We start from the raw sequence: 21,469 nt of genomic DNA, 5'->3' as shown, positions 1-21,469 counted from the left end.
CTTTGTGATACATTAGCTATTTGGGCAATGTGAAATCTATGTTGTGATACTTTTTATACATTTTATTTAATAAAAATAGGTTGGAACTTCTTTGTGCTAGGAATTTATTTTACATTTTTTCACCTGTGTGTAAATAATCAGGAACAAACATCTGGGTATATACTCCAAGCCTTTCAGTGCATGGCATGTGTGTCAGCTGATCCTCCAATCAGATCAATGAGTGATTGGTAATGATATAAAATCATACTAAAAAAGGTATGGAACATTTTTGGCATTTGAACTCTGACACGTGTGGGTCTGAGGGCATCCTCTAACTGATGGGAGCACCAGTTTTCTCCATTTTCTTTATGAGGGAAGTTTTGTGGAGCTCAGCTGAGGCACTTCTGCTGTGTGCCCTGCAGCCTTTTGCTATGGAGGAACAAAAAAATCTGGATCCTCCAGCACAGGAGAGAGAACTTATTTCATTTGACAACAACAACAAAACATAGACCTCTAATAGCAACTGCTTGCTATGAAGAGTTTGGGAATAAACTATTTCTTTCTATGGATCATGATACCCATCCCATGTGCCATTGATTGTAAGAAAGAAATCAGAAATGTTATTCAACATTTTTTACCTAGTAACCATCAGCAGCCAGTAAGAGTAAGCAAATAGTGGCATTTTCCTTCTACTTAATCACAGTTCTTTTCATTCATCACAGACACAGGTTCTTTATTTACGTTTTTACAACACTAGGCTAAATAAAAGAGATTACATGGTGGTTACGAAGTAGAAGAGGGATTGAACAGGACAAAAACGTTTTCATCATCTCAGAAGCCTTTCTTTGTGAAAAGATTATACCAAGACGAGAAACAAAACCTCATAAACTTTTTGAAAGTGGAGAGACACATGCTGTGGGTTGGAGCAGCATTGAGGGGATTGCTTTGCTGGACTGCAGTCATGACCACCTCTTTTTCCTTTCATCTGTCTGGAGATGTGATAGCGTGTTTAAAGCTAGAAACAGCACTTTTCTAATGTTCTCTAACCTCAAAAACAAGATGCCAAACAAGATTTTTTTCCTCCTTTCTTCCCTCCAGCTTGTTCCTGCCAGAAGAGACTATTCAATTGTGCACTTTGCAGCCAGGCAGAACTGTGCCTTGTGATTCTCCCTGCTGAAGGAGGGGAGAGCTGGAGTGTGGGGATTGAGAGGGTTTTTGTTGCTGGAAGGAATTTTTTGCTAGGTTTTTTATTTTTTTCCTCTGTGTGTGAGAGACATAAAGTGCTCTGGAAACGTACAGATTCTTCCTGCCAAGAAGGGTTGTTTTCACAGCTCCCTTTTTGGCAATTTCAAACTGGTTAGGAGATAATAAAAAAATAAAATAATAAAAAAAAAAAAAAAGTTTTCACATAGATATCCTAAACTCCCTGGGTGACAGATATTGTTCAGCAATAGAGTCTGTAAAAATGCCAAAATAACCTATTTCCCCAGAAGAATTGAACAGAAATACCAACGCCAAGGGGAAGAGGGAGTTTTCAGTGACAAGAACAAAAGCCAGGCTGAAACATTATTAACCAACAGTCTTAATTAAGCCAGAAGTATGATGTTCTGATATTTTTAAGGATCTCAGGCAGATGCTCTGCCTTTGGCTCTTATTTTTTCCCCCAAAAATCTTGAGTCCAGAATAATTAATTCATCTTCAAATACAAGTGTTACTCATTCAGAATGCATGAACTATTTCAAGAGGATTCTAGCAAAATGTTGTACTCCCAACTTTGCCTTAATATTATTCTGATTAACAAGTTGGTCATTGCCATAAGGTGGTGCTCTGTGTGGTGATAGAAATACAGGAGATCACAGCATAAATCCAGACTATTCTGTGAACATTCACAGAAAGGAGAAAATCTGTTTATGTGTCAGAGAACTTTGAAAAGCAGAGAGAATTTTTAACTTACTTTTCTGGCACCTCCTTCCAGTGTAGCCCTCAGTACAGGAGCACACATTGCTTCGAACACAGTGGCCGCCATTCTTACAAGGGGGGATGCAAACAGCTGGTAAAAGGAAAGCAAAAGTTCTGTGCACTGAAATCACACAGAGAATCAACTTTGCTTAAATACAGGCTCCCTGTTTAGGTGCCTGTGTTGGCAGACTGCTTTTTTCTTTAGTTAGGGTGGAGAAGATGTGTCTCCAAAGGGTGATTTGGGCAGATCCTAGCTGGAGATCCTGGTTCTCTCTTGTTGGTGGCAAGACTGTAGGACATGACTCCTAGAACCTTTTAGATTTCTTTTAGACACCTGCAGTTGAGTTGTAGGAATGCCTTGGAGAAGCTCAGGTTTTAGCTCTGTAGCTAAAGGGCTTTTTCAAGGGTTTCTGCCCTTGAAATGTAGACCAGTGTTTGATGTTTGCTCACTTGGCTTTGGTGCTGTTTCTTCCCCCTTTCTCAATGAAGCAGGAGGAAAGGCTTTGCTTTTCTTCAGCACCCATCCACTCTCTCCTCATATCCCTTCTATATCCCACAAATGTGGCCATTTATATTCAAGTTTTAGTTCTGTCTAAATCATAACACTCCAGGATAAAAATTCCAAATCACCTAAATGTTGAAAATCACCTTCCACGTGTAGCCTCAAGAGAAAGATCATCAAATTAAAGAGTGTGTTTAATTTTCACTCTCTCCTTCAGCCCCAACAGCACAAAAACAAAGGGCAAGCTCCATTTGCACTTAGGTTTTTGTGTGTGAATCATTCACTTGCAAAAATATGCATTGGGATTGCTTGCATCTAGGAACCCCAGGGGAAAAAAAAAAAAAAGGAGAGAGAGAGAAAGAGAAAAGAACTGTTAATGTTGAAATAGTTCAGGGCTGGTAATAAGAGTGTATTTATGCTCCCAAATTCAGGAGGGGATATTGGAGCAGTGATAAAAAAAAAAAAAAAAAAAGCAAGTGGTACTAGCACAGAGGTCTTCCAGCTATTTGAGCCCTCAACAAAATCTCCACTCTCCTGTGTATTATGCCTGTGCTAATGGGTAGTAAAAGTATTAATTAATTTGACTTCTGCAGCACAAATTAAGCAAGAAGCCCAAGACACTGTTAGCCTCAACTTAGGGCTCTTCCCTTTAGGACAGGGATTCAAAATCAGGTCCTGCTCTATGTCAAGCAGAACCATAAATGAGTGGATCTTGGAGCAGGGTCTGAAAAGACCTTAAACAAGTCTCTCATCCACTCACTCTAGGATGGCCAAGCAGTTGATTTGGTGAGCCCCATTTGAAGATAAATTATCATCAGGCTCTGAAAGACAGTGTAGTAAATGCCACACAGTATGCAAAAGAAAACACGTAGAGCCCTACTTTAACCTTCAGTGTAATAGCTGCTAATTAGTGGTATCACTGACTTCAGATAGTTTCAGATGAATTGTTCAGTTATCATTAATGCTATTGTAAATAAGTGCTTACTCCTTCACAATACCACTCAGAACAATACACTGCAGACTTACTACAGGCTGTAACAGCAAAGGAGCACACAGGGATTTAGGATAAGGAAAATCTCTGGATACACTTCACATAGGGGTAGTTAACAGTATGGGCTGCTGTTGATATTTTAAGCCTGGATTCTTTATTAAGATTATAAAAAGCACTTTCTTACCTCTCTGGCATTGTGGCCCATAGAAACCATGAGGACACGAACACATATTTGGCCGTACACAGATTCCTCCATTCAAGCACACAGGATTGCACACAGCTGTATGTGAACAGATCAGAAATCTATGAATGTCTTGCAATTCTGATTTTTTTTAGAGTAGGTATTCTTCTGCACATTACATTAGAATATATTTTTCTAGTAATACTGTGATAAATTTCACACCATCTTTGCTGGTCAGCTGCGCAGTGGCATTTATTCATTGTTGACACAGTGGGAGCATTTCAGTGGTGTTTTAGCATAGCTTGGGGGATAAAATAAAAGATCATTTAACAGTTTATTTCTGATGTCTTCCTTTGATTTGCACAGTTCATTTCCCTCCAGTCTGGTATCCTCACTGAGCAGGATCCCAAGGTAGTAAGAGGCAGTCAGGTTGCTTGCAGTCTGGAGAACCTGGAGATGAGATATTGACCATTTTCTGGTTTGTCTGGGTTCAGCAGAGCATCGTGGCATTTCCCTCAACTGGAATAGCTATGGGCTGCAAAGCCTCCGTTCGTTCTGCCTCATTTAAATGCCAGTTCTCACAACATATTGGCTCATGCATCACCAACAAAGCCACTGGCTGAGCTCCCTTTGCCTCTTTATTTATCTGTTATTACTGTAGATGATATAACAGGCATTAGGAATTAAAAGCTGTCTCGAATATATCTGTGTGGCAAGTACCTCACTGCTGGAAAAAGAAGTATTAGAATTACAAATTAGTTCAGTTGGGAAGTTGCTGTGTGAAGAATAAGGAATCAGATAAATTCTTCATTGTAAAGCAGAGTAACACTTTAAAACCTTCTATTCCCTTTGTCTTTCAGTATCTTGCAGAATGGCCCATTAAATAAATTAAATACATTTAAACTTAAATAAATTAAGTGTCGCTAAAATGTTTCAGATGGACTAAAGGAGAAATAAAATGTCAATTTGAAAAGAGGAAAAAAAAGTGAAATTGTAGTCTAGATGAGAGGCTTTTCTGACGAGGCAGCAATCACTTATGAAGTCAAAATGAACTTCATTCATGGCTAATGGTGAATTTGGATGAGCTGCCTCATTGTCAGAGCTAGTTCACAGATGTCCACACTCTGTCAGTGTATATATTTTCATTGGTTAAATCCTTTCAGTCCCTCATTTTCATGTGTTTTTATATCTGTGTTCAGCCAGAGACTCCTATCACTCTAGGCAGGAAGCCTGAACAATATCCACAAAATGCTCCAGGTGGTGCAGAGAAAACAGTGCAGGAGAGGTGAGCCTCTCAGTCTTTCACCTAGGTACTGGCAGACAAACAAATCCTGCTCCTGCTACCCTGAGATGGAAATTGCTGCTTCTGCACTCTTGCTTGTCCCCCTCTTGTATTAATCCCCTTCAGAGCTACCCCAAAATAATTATGCACAACTCGAGGAAGGAAAAAATGAGTGAGCAGAATACCTGGTGGCAATCCCAGTCATTTACCAGGCATCTTATATAGGTTAATTTATGTGTCCTCAATAGCTCTTATCATTTCTACACTTACAGAAGAGCAGTCTCAGGGAGATGGAGGTTAAAATGACATCTCTCACCTTCCAGGAAAGGCAATGTAGGCTGAAGGTGTCTCAGCCATTTAATATTCACTATGGCAGAGGCAGACTGCCTCTCTAGCCTTGAGCTCTGGCACTGATTAAGGTACTCCTCGTTCTTGCTGCTTTTAATATTTCACTATTTTGCATTCCTTGTCCCAGGTGAGCACCATAATTGCTGTGTCTTTGGAGGGAAAATGTGTACTCCAGCTTTTAGTGCTTAGACCCTGAGAGGAAGGTCTGAGCTTTATTTATTCCAAACAGGGTTCAAGACTAGTCCTGACTAGAAATAGGTACCTGGTGCCAATCCTCCCCTTGTCCTTTCATACTTATGGCTGGAGGTGGCTTTTCCCTGAGTGTGCACAATTCTGTGGATGCCTTTGTAGGCACTCCAGACTCATGTGAAACACAGAAGGAACAGTGTGAATTCTGCCAGCATCAGGATGTTTACTTTTAGGGGGTGAATGGTTACATTCTGCTTGCAAACTGGCTTTTGGGGTTTTTTCTCTTAAAGTCACAAGCCATCTTCTTGGAATGGCCAAACTGAATCCAAGAACTGGATCACAAAAATCTGAGTAGCCAGCCTCAGTTTCTCAGCTCACAGAAGTTGTAAGAAAGTTTCTCAGCTTGCCCTTCTGTGTTCACTTTTCTTCCTCAGAATACTCAGGACTAGAACTGCATATGTATGGAGTTGCTAACTTAGCACCAGAAGTCACATTGCACACTTGCACTCTTGTCCTAACTTGCCTCCCATTCCTGTCTCCATAAACTACTTTTAAATTCAGATTTGACTGCATGCTCTTAAAAATCACCACCAGCAGACTTTGAGAAACATGTGTAGAGTTAAAAGCAATGAGAACTGGAATTGGCACAGGTTGTGAGCAGTGCAGGTGATTGCATCACCCTCATCTTGGCCCCAGTGGGTGTGGGGCAGGACCAGCCACTGGGCTTTCCATGAACAAGTCCAATGAAGAGTCCATGGCAGCTGAGACTGCAAACCAACATGTCTCCAAAGTCTCCAGTGAGAATTATTCCCATTTCCAAATGATGAATAGCTTTATTTTTGCTTTCGTGCACACCAAGAAGAAACTCCAGAATCACACAAGCTTAAAAAACAAGATTCAAAAAGGTTTTATTTGTAAGTTTCCTTTTTGTGGTACTGAGAATGAAACATTTATACTATCAGTCCTTACATAAACTCAAAGCCTTCCAAGGTTCTGCCTTTAAGTAGGTCTCAAGTTCTTACATTTTGGTTCTTTTAAGCCATTCCCAGTCCAGCCACTGAATTGCAGGAATCACATGGATTTCAGGAAGCAAAAGAAATGAGACCCTTCATTTCTACCCACTTACTTACCTGTTTCACAGGAAGGGCTGCTCCATCCCTTCCTGCATTTGCACTCATCTGGTGACACACAGACCCCACCATTGTGACAGTGTCTGTTACACACCACTGAAAAATAAGAAAAGGATCAAAATCTCTTATAAATAACACCAGTGGAAGACTTAAATTTGCCCTTTTACAGCAAGTTACTAATGGTATTAGTCCAAGAGGAAAACTGAGGGGTGAATCTGGCCCTTTCCTCGGTTTTCTTTCTCCATTGGAAGGCTTGCATCTGACATTCTTTGCTTTTTAAGTATTCCTGCTTCAGATACAAAATTATATTCCTGTCAAGGGCAACTTGATATTTAAATAAGCAGCAAAGACTGTAATAATGTGACCACATAAGTTTCACCATTCAGCTAATACAGGAGAATTTGAAGGCTGATTTTTTCCCCCAGAGGTTCTATACACTGCACCTCTTTTGATACTTGTATTGCATAATAACATCACTCCTCATTGGTATGGTGATGGCTTTGTGCTCTCAAAATTAGTATTACTGTATTCACTCACACAACCTTGAATTTCATAAATGTTACTATAAATAACATGAAGGTTTTTGCTTGTTTGTTTGTTTTTCCAAAAGCACTTTTATGTAGAAAATGTTGATGTAGATGTGCATATTTTTACATAATACAACTATGCTGCTGGTAAATATATGCTCTGAGATAGTTTAGCTACAGTATTAGTCCATAATGATATACTTTGGTTTCCTTGCTCTGTCTGATCATTTTAAGGGGAAGTATAGAAAAAAAATTTTTTTAATCTTCTAATTTTCTGCAAATTTGAACATATAGTGAGGACAAAAGCCTGAATAGTGAGGACAGAAGCCTGAATGTTGATACATACTTGTTTCACATCGAGGGCCAACAAATCCATAAGGACAAGAACAAGTATTTTGAGACAGACAAGTTCCTCCATGCTCACATGGTGGATCACACTGCACTGCAAGAGTAAAACAGGAGAAAAAAATGCATTTCAAATATTATCTTCAGTGTGGTTATGAGCTTGAATATTTTCTACCTTTTTTCCCCATACCATTTTCCTCATCCAACAAGGGATCTGGCTCCTGAGGAAACCACTGCAGAGTTAAAGCAGGTGTCACATTAGTAATAGAGCTCTAAGTAATGAGCAGCCATATAGTGACTGCAAGGGAATGATTTTAACAATCATATTCAACTTCTGAGCAGGCACATTTTTAAGTCGTGCATTTTTGAAGTCTAAGGATGGATCAAGTGCTAATGTAGTTAAGAATAAAGACTTTGCCCATCCCTCTTCACAGATTTGCCTTGCAGATGTTCAGTGTGCCTTAACAGGTGTCACAACTTATGCTAAAGCAGAGATGAAGGGCTTCCTCTATATAAAAATGAGTTGTATGGGAATTTGTCAGCCTGATGACAAACATTCCAGCAACAATTTAAATGTTTAATAAGTACTCTGAGGTCTGCAGACAAAGCATCAAGTTAGAGAAGGATTTCTTGACATCCTGCAATATGCAATTCTGTTCTGTGGGAAAAAAAAAAAAAAGATGAGCAGGTGTACTGTGTAAAGCTGGAAGTATTGCAGCTCCTGAGACAGCCTGTTTGCTGCAGATATGCCTGTCTTTGGTTTTTAAATGTTGATCATTATGAGCATAATGGTTTTATTGTGCAGGTAGCCTGAAAGGTTCAGCCTCTTCATCCTAACATCTAAGGCAGACACCTGACATGCGATGTCATTGATGCTTCTATTTGTAGCCATCTAATAAGAGGTAGTTCTGTATGCCAGGGGAAAACACAAGAGAAAAGGAGACCACTGAAGGCAGAAGACAACCACTGGCACTTACTCAAAGAAGAAGTGGTGTCTACAGGAGCAGAGCAAGGCTTGTGTGTCAGCTGGTTCTCACTCATGCCTTCCGAGGGAAAAAAAAAAACCCACCTGCATAGCAGAATGAAAAATACCTTCCCCTGTGCTTGGGAAGTGAAGACAGAGAAAAATGTTGTACTTTGGCACACTTCACTGGCAGAATTTTGTCTTTCATAATGGATATGAAGCTTAGCAAGGTTATTCCAAGGAAAACACAAAAATGAAGCTAGAGTTCTGAAGCAAAGCATCTTTCATTTTAAGTATTTTTATAAGGGAAAAAAACCCCTAATGTACCACATATTTTTCTTAAAACTGGGAAGTGGACTGGGTAATTGGAAAGATGAAGGACAAATACTTGTAATACCATATAATTTATATGAAGTTCATGTGTTGAAGGCCTCCTCACCCCTTGTGATTCTCACCAAGCCTTCAGTTAAAGCCATTGTGTGTGAACTTTACCATCCAAAAAAGTAATGAAAAACACCCTGCATTTTCCAATTGCAGTTAAAAGGACAAACCCCAAGGAGGTACCTTTAAACAAGCCATTTTGCCATGAATAACATTAAAGAAATATATTTGGTATTAGATCTGCTGTTCAGGTACTTCAGTACTTACCTTTCCTACTGCTGTACAGTTTTAACTGTGAAATTTTCAGTGCTGCATTAAAATAACTTTTGCATTTGACATGCATGAGAAGGGAAAACTTGCTAGCTATAGTTTAGATCCATACTATACATGCTGAGGAAGTCATTAAGCTAAATTTAATTTTGATTTGATGGGCTAGAAGTTTTAGACATTTGAAATTTGGCATGTGTGTAGCTGAAATTGGAAGTGTAGATCTGTGAGAAGAAAATAATTCAAAAAATATCAGCAATGTCCAGACAACTAAGTAGATTTGATTTAGACCCATTTCTGCAGTTAATGTTAAACTTTTCCAATTTTTTCTAATTCAGCCACTGATAGCAGCTGTTGGAGCAGAGGCTCAGGAAGCTCAGGGGTTTGTGCTATTAGGGGGAACAGCAGGTAACAGGCTGTGATGAAGTGGAAAGAGAAAGAAAGGGAAATAAATTCAAGCTCTTTTCAGAGTAATTTGTTATTCCTTTAAAATGACAGCATTATATTTGTAAGCCACCACCTGCTTTCAGGGGCTAATTCTCCCTGAAGTCAATGAGAGGTGTAGAGTTCTAACAGGAGTGTAGAGACCCATCTGCTGCACACATCCCAAACATCTCCATACTTGTGGGCTTGGTCGAGCCCAGGGGTTGTTTATAGAGGGATTTCCTTGCAGTAAGAAATTAGCAGGAGGTGGAATTGGTTAATATTCTCTGCAAGGAGACATGGAAACAAAAAAAACACAGGGAAAATTTTAGTGCTCTCCTTGAAGCACATGAAATGTGATTGCCTCTCCTGTAGGACCATGGTTGCATCAAGGCTCCAGGTGCCTGAGTGCTGTGCCAAGCACAGTGACACTCCAACATATTATGCTTTATTTCAGCTTGTTTTGTGCGTAGCACTTAAAGTGAATGTGTCCATTTGAAGAGAGTACTTTCCATCTGGCCTTTACACATTTCGAGATGCATCTGAGCTGTCAGAAAAGAACATGATATTTTGGAGATTAAAACATTTAGCTCTTATGGTGACATTTAATAGTAAAAAAAGTTTAAAACTATTCCATTACTGCTGAAAAGCAAAAGATAAAAACTGAATGCTGGTTGCAATGTGAGAAAGAGTAATATATTCACCTAGAAGACACTTCCCTCCATAATAGAAATGTACTGTTTGTGTCAACTTCTTTATCAAAATGTCTATCTTTCATCTTCTGGAATGATTTTTTTTCCATAAACATTTGCTAAATTGTACAAAGGTATTGCAGTGTTTTTACACTAAGCAGTTTTGGATGGTATAAAATCACAGTAAAGCGAAAAACATTGCTGCAAATGGTCAATCTTCCTGTCAAACGTACATATGGTTATGATTAGAATTTAAAATCTGGAGATGAAAATGGAGAAGTCCATTACTGTTTTCTTTGAAAGGGCTTATTGGGAAATATCCCAAAACCTTTTTTTTTTTTCTTTGTGAAAATGAGATCTTCAACTTTTTGAAAGTTTCTCTATGATAACTTCGGGGTTACTCAGGAAAATCAGATGCTGTGTTGTTTCCCCATTGTCAATACCCTTATCAAGCAAATGGCTTCCAGGACAGAATTATTGCTTAATAGCTCAAAAGTGAGTAAACTCCCTGTGTTGTCTGGCATGTGAGTTTTGGGCATATATGGCTAAGGCAAGGCTCAGAGAGCTGAAAGTATTACCTGCAGTTCCATTAAAAAAATTGAAAACCAGACAGGTCAAGACAGACTTCACTGGAAGGAGCACAGTTTCATGCAATCATTGTACATTATCTTTTTTCAAAGATTCATTAATCCAGTTGCCTAAATATACAGATGAAGTTTGAGTATGTGTAGCACAAGGGAGAGGGGAAAAAAAAGAAAAGGAAAGTTATGCTGCAGGTTAGCCAGGTTATTAATTTTCCTTTTGAACAGATATGGATGGGATCTTTTCTTTTGCATGTAAGATACACAGATAAAGGCAGTAAAGCATAGGCTCAAGGCATCTATTAGTGCCATTAAAATAACTCATATGTATATTTAAATAGTCCAGCAGTCCAGAGCCCAGTTATGAAACAAATATCCATCAAAGCAAATAGGAAGTTAACAAGATTAACTTGACTGAATAAATTGGAAATACAAATGCAGACAACAGTTCTGGTCAGGTTGTACTAATGGATTTTGTTTTGTGAAATGTCAGCTAAATGCTCATCTGCAGTCAAAAAAGCAAACAAAGAGTTAGCAGAGCACAAATGCCAGACTTTATTATGGTCTGTATCCATGGTGAGCTGCATCTTAAATACCATGTTCAGGTCTGATCCCCCCAGCTCAGAAAAGATACAGTGCAAGTGAAGAAGATGCAGAGAAAGGTGACAGGCATAACCAGTTACAGAAGAGCTTTTGTACAAAGAACAAATAAATAGATGGAGTCTTTTGAATGACACAGCTTTGAATCATAGAATTATAAAATAACAGAATGGTTTGGGTTGGAAGGGACCTTACAGCTCATCCAGTCCCAACCCCCCTGCATGGTGGGAGGTGCATGGACAGGGTCACCTCCCACCAGCCCAGGTTGCTCCAAGCCCCATCCAACCTGGGCTTGGACACTGCCAGGGATGGGGCAGCCACAGCTTTCTCGGGCAACCTGTGCCAGGTGTCTCACCACCCTCAAATTAAAGAATTTCTTCCTAATGTCCAACCATAATCTCCTCTCTTCAAGTCTGAAACCATTGCCCCTTGTCCCCTCACTACACCCCCATGTCAAAATCCCTCCCCCAGCTTTCCTGTAGCCCCTTCAGATATTGGAAGGTTGCTCTAAGGTCTCCTCAGAGCCTCCTCTTCTCCAGGCTGAACAACCCCAATCCCTCAGCCTGGCTTCCCAGGGAGCTGCTCCAGAGCCCTCTGAGCATTTCTGTGGCTTTTCTCTGGACACATTCCAGAAGCTCCATGTCTTTCTTATTCTGTTGGCTTTCTGGGCTGCAGGCTCACACTGACAGCTCATGTTGAGCTTCTGGTCCACCTCCCCTGCCCCCTCAAATTCCTTCTCCTCATGGCTGTCTGCAATCCTTTCTCCTCCCAACCTGCATGGGTTTGCCTCAACCCAGGTGCAGAACCTTGCACTTGGACTTGTTGAACTTCATGCAGGTTGCATGAGTTCACTTCTCAAGCCTGTCCAGGATGCCTCTGGATGCTTCTGGTCCCTCCAGGGTGTTGACTCCACCACAGAGTTTGCTGATGTCAAACTTGCTGAGGGAGCACTCAGTCCCACTGTCCATGTCACCAACAAAGATGTTACACAGCACTGGTCCCGGTACTAACCCTGGAGGAACACCACTTGTCACACATCTCCATTTGGACACTGAGAGGCGACTTGGACTTTGGATTTGGGGGGATAGGACAGAAAACTGCAAAACCAGACATGGCCTGGAAAGGCTGAGCAGGATATTGTTCAAAGACATCACCATGGCTTTTTGAAGCACATGATCCATAACTTGCTGAGAGACTGTTCTAGACATTATCCTTACATCTTTCCCATATATTGCCAAACATCAGCTGCTGCCAGCTGTTGGAGATAAGGGAAGGACTTTTGGTCTGGTATGGTAGAGCTTATTCAGTGTGAAAGTGTCAGGAAGGATGAATGTCAGCTGCCTGATTTCCTTTTTTTTTTTTTTTTTTTCCTCTGTATATCCTGAGGTTGTAATACTTTCTCAACCACTCTGCCTTTCTGTTATTTTGAAAATTATTTGGTTTGAACAGTGGTTTTGGAATGTCAAGGCAATGCTGTGTTTTTAACTTTTGAGCAGAAAGCATTACTGCTTACATTTTAGATTTGTTCTTCTCTGAGGAAATATTGTGCAAAACTTGTAAAAATTCCAATAGTTTTATTGACTTAAATTTCTTAAGAAAATACTTATAAAGCACTGTGCTCTGGCAGGTCATAGGTGTTGTCCTAAAAACCATGAGCAGAGTACCCCAGTAGTGCATGGGGTTTATAGTGTCTTGAAAAGGACACTCAGGGTGGAAACTGTGTATTTAGTAACCTCCCTCATCACCAGTGGAACTCCCTGCTAAGTTTACTCCATAAATGCCAGCAAACATCATCCTTAACAGAACATCTGGGCTACAGCAGGCATATTTCTCCTTCTTATTTCTTATTGTTGTGCAGGAGATGTTGGCTTTCTCCAGACTGCTACTCTGAAATGATGTTTTCCAAGGCTTTGCCTGTTAAGCAGAGTGGTGTTAATGTTAGGTCCCTGATAACTGTGGTGCTGCCTCTGTGCAGGGAGGAGAAAGAGCTCCACAAGCTGAGAACCTGACCATATATAGGAAAGGACATAGGAGGAATGAGCAGAGCCTTGAGGAACTACTTTATCTCAGATCATCTGCAGAGTAATTAGGCAGAATAAGAGAATTAAGAATCTGTGATGCTTATTACACGAAAGCCAAATGGGTAAAAGCAAGGTCCTGCTTTCTACAGATGGCAAAGTTGTTGATAGTGATCTAAAGGGAAATTGCTAAGACCATCTCAAAGAGCATCTGCTCAGTTTAGGTGGCTGAATATAAACCAAACACAGCAACATCTACCTATGTTCTTCCAAAAGAAGAGAGGAGGTTGGACTGAAGATCCCCAGAGGTCTCCTCCAGCCTGGACTCCTGTGAATCTTCCCAAAGCAGGGAAAGTAGAGGGAGGGAAGTTCTGACTAAATCATCATAGGAAGACAGAGGGGCTTGTCCAGAAGGATAAGAATATTGCAGAAATGAAATTAGTTATCATTTATTTTAGAAGAAAAATTAATTTTCAAGATGCTGCTTTTTTTTCCCCTACCAGTTCTCGGTCTGCTTTTGAACTGCACAACTGGAAAAAAAAAGCCAAAACCTACATTCTGCCACAAGATAAATATCACTTGGAAAAGTATTTATTATCTTAGAGTGTTTTCAGACATTCTTATTAAACAAAGGTCATATCCTCTCAAGCTGCACAGGTATTAAAAATTGCTATGGATGGCCTGTTCCTTTTATCTTGGTGAATTTTGCTATCAAATAGGCTGGTGACAACTATCAATACTGGCTGAGGCTCTTGATATTTTTGCTCACTTGCTGCTGATGTCGCATCAAAGCCTGGAGATTTTGCAGATGTTGTTCTCATCTCAGCTTTGATCACTTGCTCAGTTTTGATGCCTCCTTTTCTTAGAGGGTTCTCCTATTTCGAGGGCCGTGGGTACAACATGGGCAGTGTCATGAGGTGCTGACAGCAGAGGTTATGAGAGACCTTGATCCAAGGAATAATCCTCATCTTTCAGCTGCATCTGACATGGGAAGAGACTTCCACAGCTGGAAATACAATGGGTGCTCTTCACCCTTCTGGCCAAGCTCCAGGAGGGTGCTCACAGGGGTGAAGCAGAAGCAGGGAGCAGACAGGTTTGTTACTGAGTCAGGTGGCACAGTGAGTGACAAGAGACAAATAAAGGATTTTTGTGCATCGTGTCATCAAGCCCCGAGTCTGAGAATGATGTTGGTAATAAAGTATTTCATTCTTAGGGCTCTCCAGAGAGATCTGCAGTAGTAGCAGTAATTGAAGAAAACATCTTGTCTTGTGAGACAGTAAAAGGCAGAGGTAGATTTATGTTTTAGGGGCTATACTGATGGGCACACTAAATATCCTTATTTAGGACACAAAGCAGCTGTATGCCCAGGTTCAAAATACTCCTATGTACATGGGTCTGATCTCTGAAGGAGCTCAATAGTCAAACTTGCTTTGGGCATCCCAGTTCCAAGAATCACCTTTTACTTTCCCAGATGGAGGAATAAAACAGAGGTCAAAGACAGAGTCTTTTAATGCCAAGTAACCTTCAATCCTTTTAAAAGGGGCGTTTCAGAAATCTGCAAACAGGCAAAAAATCATAGCACCCCAGGTGATAGTAACCTTTTCTCATGTATTTCATCATACATTCCCAGGACTACTCCGAGCTCAGAGGGCAGCAGTGTCACTGAGGGCTTTACACCCCTGTGTAGCCCTGCTTACACCTGAGGGTCCCTGGGAGGCTCAGAGCTGAGAGGTGCAGCACAGCTCCTCTGAGACCCCCTGTGAGAAAGAGGAGGAGGCAGAGAATGCAAATACTTCTGCCTTGTGAAGTGAAAGGCCAATTAAGATATCAACTTATAAGAGGGATTTGGAGAAAGGGTGTAATTAGTGATAGCTAAGTCAGAGAATCCATTGTTTCAACAATATGCATAACACTGTTGTTCCACAGAGGTATTCTAAGCTGTCTAATAAATAAGTCAATATATTGTGAAAACTCTTCTGTTTTCTGAAATATACATTTCAGATGACAAGTTCAGTTTTGTGTTTAAGATACTAAGTAGATATTTAAAAGTAATTTTTACAGTAGTAGAATAATTAGTTTTTCCTGGGATATGTGTTTTAGAGAAAAAAAATGAGTGAATTTTATGCTTTTCCACAGAAGTTTTATATGTTTCAAATGTAATGACTTCAGCAGGATGATTTTAGCCTTAAGCAAGATTGTAATCTGTCCCTGGTTTCAGTAGATTAGATATTATCAAATAAATATGTCATTTTTGTAAGCAGAAAAAGCTTTTTCAAAGTTCTGGGATGTTCAATTACTTGGAAATACAATTGGCTTTGAAAACTAGAATGATCCTACTAGAAAAACCTCTAAATTTATAACACAAATTAATTTTTACTTTGGAAAGCTATTAGATTTGAAGTTATAAAATAATCTGAAAGAGGGTTTTCCCCCTTACCTTCACACGTAATCCCATCCCCAGTGTATCCAGGGGGACACGACCCACACTTCAATCCTCCATCTTCACCCACCTCACACTGCACACCAGTAAAGCATGGTACAGCAGCACAAACACCTTCCTGCTGTCTCCCACTGCTGGTTTTCAGAAGCTCCACATGATCCAGAGCTGTGCTGTGTGTCCGTGCTGGAATCCTGGCTCCAGGAGCAGCCCCCGGTGGGATTAGAGCACCTCGGGGAGCTGTGCCAAGGGCAGAAGTTTTTAAGTGGAAGGGGGAGGTGAGGTGTCTTGCTAAAGAAGATGCTCTCTGCTCCTCTGGTGGGAATCCTGGGGATGGTTTAATCCTTGAGGCTGCCACTCTGCCAGGCCATTTCCTGGGAGAGAAGCCAAAGCCATGCCTGGGGTGAGCCTGCTGAGCAGTGTGGGGTCGTGCAAAGGATGAACTTGGATTTGTGTCATGATGAGAGGGAATTCCCTGGGTTGCACCTGGTTTGTACTGTTTCAAAGGGAGAGAGGTGTGGGTTGTCACACTGGCAGGTGTGACCCTGAGGCCTGGCTCCTCCTGCAGAAGTGCATCACTTCGTTTTTCAAGAAAAGACTGTTTCTCAAGTGCTGTGGGCTCCTTATCAGGTGTTTTTGCTGATGATGTGTGAGCTAGAGAGGTCTTCCTTTTCACTGTAAATGATGCAGTATTGATGAGTGTGGGGTTTCTTTCCAAAATATAGGTAGCTTCTTGTCTTGGAGTTTGAGTTTGGGAAAGAAGGGAATATATGTTCCTTGATGTCTTTGAAACATCTTCCTGATGAGATGCTCTAGCGACTTCAGTATTTCTTCCAAAAATATCCACTTGGCTTTGGGAAGATCTTGAAACTAGGACAGAAGGAAAATATTTATTAGTTAAATTTGCTGGTCTAGAGTTTAAAGGAAGTGCAGTGAACAGGTAGTTCATGAGATAATGACAGAACATCAATTCTAGAAACAAAGGAGACAAAATGTCATATATGCTAAGGGTACATTTGTGCTGGCTGGCATAGAAATCACAGAATCATAGAATGGCAAGGGTTGGAGGGGACCTCTAGAGAACATCTAGTCCAACCCACCTGCCAAAGCAGGATTACTTTTGGCAGGAACACATCCAGGTAGGTTTGGAAAGCCTCCAGAGAAGGAGACTCCACAAGCTCTCTGGACACCGTGTGCCAGGGCTCCATCACCCTCAGAGCATAGAAGTTTCTCCTCATGTTGAGGTGGAACTTCCTATGTTCTAGCTTAAACCCATTATTTCTTGTCCTATTACTGGGCACCACTGAAAAGAGATCATCCTCATCCTCTTGACACCAACCCCTCAGGTATTTATAGACATTAATAAGGTCCCCTCTCAGCCTTCTTTTCTCAAGGCTAAGCAGCCCCACTTCTCTCAGTCTTTCTTCATAGGAGAGATGTTCAAGTCCCGACATCATCCTCACAGCTCTCTGTTGGACTCTCTCCAGTAGATTCCTGTCTCTCTTGAACTGGGGAGCCCAAAACTGGATACAGTATTCCAGGTGTGGTCTCACCAGGGCAGAGTAGAGGGGGAGCAGAACCTCCCTAGATCTTCTGGACACACTTTTCCAAGGACACTGTGATCCTTTTTCCTTGGCAGTGGGGTTCCCTGCTATGGGTAACTCCAGCACTGGACTCCTGGGGAGCTGCAATACCACAACTTCCAGGGTGGGTCATGAATTAAACAAACTATATTTAATCTGGCTTAATAACCAGTGAGTTTAAGGCAGCAAATCTCAAGTGCAAGTTCAGGCATTATCCTTTGAGGTACAGCACTGCCCTTAGGAGCCTTGAATGGCAACCAGGCAAAAACTCTTGCCGTGCTGGCTTACTAGTCCTGACTTACAGTAGTCCACGTGGTTTTGGCACCAAGCATCTCTCCATGGTGCCCCTTCCAGTTCTTGACCACCTAAGCTAAAATTTGTTTCTTATGAACTGTTGAGATTGCAGCAGTGTGCTGGGAAATCTTGTTTATATTTCCCAGATACATAGTGCAGAGACTTGGCATTCAAGCTCTTGCAGTCTAAAAATGTTGCAGTTTGGGACAGATCAATATTGGAGATGGAACAATCAAAAAATGTTGATGGTCCTCAGCAAGATCATGTCCTAGTGAGACTCCAGTCCCATCACACTGGTGTGTAAGCACATAATGGTTTTGTGGTCCTTATGGCAGAGGAAAGTTTTAGGGAAAGTATTGAAAGGAGACAAATGGAAAAGCTTTGTTAATGCTGTGTAGAGCTCCCTCCAGATGTGAGGGGCAGTGTGGAAGGGAGTCTGCTGGTTTGTAGCTGTCAGGCACTTGTTAAAAGGCAGCCACCTTTTCAGATGTGTGGGGAGGGATGATAGATGGGGAGAGGGGACTCTGTGAAGGGCCTGGAAAGTGGAGACGAGTACTTTGAATCAATACTTTCAGGAAGATTAATGACCATCTGCTGACTCTAATGAATGGAAGAAGCTATTTTTAACTGGTTCTGGCACAGACACTCCATAGGAAAGAGAATATATTGAATTCTGAACAAAAAACCCTCAGTTGGTTCTAGGGTTAACCTCGTGTAGGGTGTAACTCTGCCTTTTAAATATAAATATTTATTACTTGCTTAAAATTCTTATTGATGGAGAAATTAGCTGTAGTTAGGAAGGAAATAGATAAAGATGTTTGGCAAGGTTCAAAAAGAAAGTTAGAGCATTGACTAGATCTCAGAATATCCTGGCATCCAAAGTGGTGTTTATTTTGCTGATAAACAGTGTCATTGTGCTGGTGGCTGAGTGCCCTGCAGCACAGTGGTTTGGAGTCTTACAGTCTTTCTGGACCAAGTTCTGGACATCAGTAGGTAAATGCATGGTATTTAGTAGAGCAGCAGGTAAATACTTGGATTTTACTGTCCAAAGTAAGGCTGATGAATGATGAGGCACAGAGTGGAAGAAAAGAGATGGTGAACCAGGGAGAATATCAGCAAAAAGAGCATAAGATAGGAGAAATCAAAGGATTTTTTTAAAAAATTGAATAAGAGAAAGATGAAAGAAGTATTCCCAAAGAAAATTATCAGTAATATTTTATCATCACTGTCTTTAGAATATTCAATTCAGGGTCCAGAAACTGACAGGAAGGACAGGGAAGAGCTGAATGACCTCTGAAAAATTTCCAAAATGAGCCCTGGTTATAGCTTTGAGGTCCTTTCACTGTGTCATAATTAATGTTTTCCTCATGACTAAAATTTATTAACTACTAAGGGGATCAGACTAATTACTAGAGAAAGAAAATTCTTTAATTTCTTTACCAGGTGTTATAGGTGACATACTCATCCTGCAAATAAGTTTCAGCCTTCCCTGTAAGGGGGCACATGCAGTTTTTGGAGTGTATCTATGATAATACAGTAGATGTCAAATAAGAGTACCAGTGAAGAGTAGTGATGCCTTTTGGTTGGTTATCCTGATATATATTGGATGTACTGATCAAGATCCCTTTTCTCCTTTCTACAGGCCATCAAACTTCATAAGAAGTTGGCATCATTTAAATGTGGTGACTTCAGTGCCCTCTCAGTTTTCATTATTTCAGATTTTTATTTATAGTGATACTTTGCAGTTTAGTTAGAATTAGAACACAATAGAATACAATAGGTTTTTTTCCTGGAATAGCTGAAAATTTCTTTCTTCAGAGGCCTAAAAAGGCTAAAACAAAGAAGTACACCAAAGGACTGCAGACTCAGTTCTCTGTAGTCAGCAGCTTTCTCACATCCTGTATTACTTCAATTTATTTTTCGTGTAGTCGATCAATATCTTCAAATGTAGAACCCATTATCAATGCAGAAGTGTGGTTGTGTGAACCTGGTTTTCTCTGGGATGCCCCTGCCTGATTACATATGGGACTGGATGAAAATAACAAAAAAAATGACAAGGCAAAGCGCTCAAGGTTATGTGACAGTACAAAAATATATTTTCACTATCTGTCAGGATTTCTCCCTGTACTAAGAGGAATCTGTGCAGCAGTGGAACAGTTGAGTTTATTTTTCACAGAGGAAGGTAAGAGGCTGAGGATCTGCTGCTCTGCTCCAGCTGTGCCAATGGAATTACAGCTCTCTGAGCACAGGGAAGTGCCAGGATGGATCAGACCCTGAGCACGGAGTTTCCTCTGCTGTCCCTCTGTCTGGGGAAGACCAGAGCAAGGGTGATTTCCAAGCCAGAATTTTAACATCTCTCTTCCAACTCAACACCAGGATGCTTTCCACCTGCGTGCTGCAGATCTCCCGTATGAGAACCCCTCCAGCCTTTGGTTCACCACTTGTTTCAGATATTTTCTTGTGCAAAGCTGATGAATCAGAATTGTCAGGACCAGCCCCTGGTTCCTCCTTGCCAATGCCATCATGGCACTGTTAAGACACAGCAACTTCTGATTTCATCCTCTCACTTGAATTACATTTTATAGTGAGCTCCCAGACATCTGCAGCTGGAGAGCAGGATGCTGACTCTTCAGTTAACAGGATGAGTCTGTAAGCTAGTGAAAAGAGCAGTTCACAAGTAGAGAAGACACCTGACAGTCTCTTAAACAAAGGGTGAGATATCAACACTCTGAAACACAGAAATCTACTATAATTTCTCTCTTCTGAGTGCCTTGGGTTTCTTTTTGCTTTTCAAAAAAGCAGACTTGAATTAAGACAAATCACATCCCCATCTGACCCCACCCATTTCTGTTCCCAGGGAAGAAACACAAATCTCATATCTTCCTGGGATAAGGTGGACCAGGCTGGTTACTGTGTTCATCCATGCTGTTCATCCATGTCTCTGCTGCTCTTAAACTTACACACCTCCAAGCCTTTCTTCCCAACACATGTGCCTTGGGAACAGTCCCATCCTGACCTGCAAGTAGCAGCTGACACCTCAAAACCTTGTTTTGGGTTCCAGCAGACATCACTAGTCATTACCTTGTCATTTCTGTGCTTCTCTTTGCATCTGTTGGAGTTGCAAACTTAAATTTTGGTTTTTTTAAATGTCAGTGTAACTTTTCTGTGTAATCACAGATGGGAAATGTTATAAGCATTGCTGTGTAAAATCAAGAGTTGCTCTCTGCTTTAACCCAATAAAATGTCCCAAATCAGTCTACTTTTCAGGTGGAGAAAAGCTCCTCCTTAGCAAGAGCATCTGGCTGAGGTCTCCTCTGCCTACCAGTCTGGAGGATCATGGGCACCTTTAGTCCTAATCAAGTCACAACTATTTCAGAATTCTGTGAATAGTTTAAGAATTCATCTCATTATTAAGACAATTCAATAAATTTACATTTTGTGTAGTTTTAGAGCTATTAACATTTAGTAGTACATGCTGTGTAGCACATTTCTCATTCAGGAGAATGTTGACAGAGAAATGCTCTCCTGACATATTACACTGTCTGGGTCATCATTTAAAATTTGAAACATCGACCAGGTCATAAATCTTATTTAAAATGTCAAGAGAGAATAGAAAAATTACACTGGTCAAAGAAGTCTTGTTATCAGAGTATTAAGGATCACCCCATTTATCTCTCTACTTTTCCATGTTAATATTTTTTTTTCTGTATTTATTTGGTGAGAAAGTGGAAATAGAGCAGCTGTCAATGGAAGCTCTAGGGAAATACTGGTTTTCCATCAATTCTTAATCTGCCAT

General features: G+C 40.7%; 1 protein-coding gene across 1 annotated transcript in view; it reads right to left on the bottom strand.

Moving 5' to 3' along the window:
• LOC115598593 (von Willebrand factor D and EGF domain-containing protein-like) overlaps nucleotides 1-21,469 on the bottom strand; it is a 173,305-nt gene that overhangs the window by 21,376 nt on the left and 130,460 nt on the right. Inside the window, exons 21-25 of the mRNA XM_030454378.1 lie at nucleotides 15,797-16,666; nucleotides 7,435-7,530; nucleotides 6,562-6,657; nucleotides 3,616-3,711; nucleotides 1,934-2,029 (exon numbers count right to left, since the gene is read on the bottom strand). Coding sequence (XP_030310238.1) covers nucleotides 1,934-2,029; nucleotides 3,616-3,711; nucleotides 6,562-6,657; nucleotides 7,435-7,530; nucleotides 15,797-16,666 — 1,254 coding nt within the window. The remainder of the gene's footprint in view (nucleotides 1-1,933; nucleotides 2,030-3,615; nucleotides 3,712-6,561; nucleotides 6,658-7,434; nucleotides 7,531-15,796; nucleotides 16,667-21,469) is intronic.

Source organism: Calypte anna, chromosome 7 (genome assembly GCF_003957555.1).
Source record: "Calypte anna isolate BGI_N300 chromosome 7, bCalAnn1_v1.p, whole genome shotgun sequence".
NCBI classification, from domain to species: Eukaryota; Metazoa; Chordata; class Aves; order Apodiformes; family Trochilidae; genus Calypte; species Calypte anna.
Note: the sequence above shows the minus strand (reverse complement) of the source record. Positions and strands in the feature narration are given on the sequence as shown.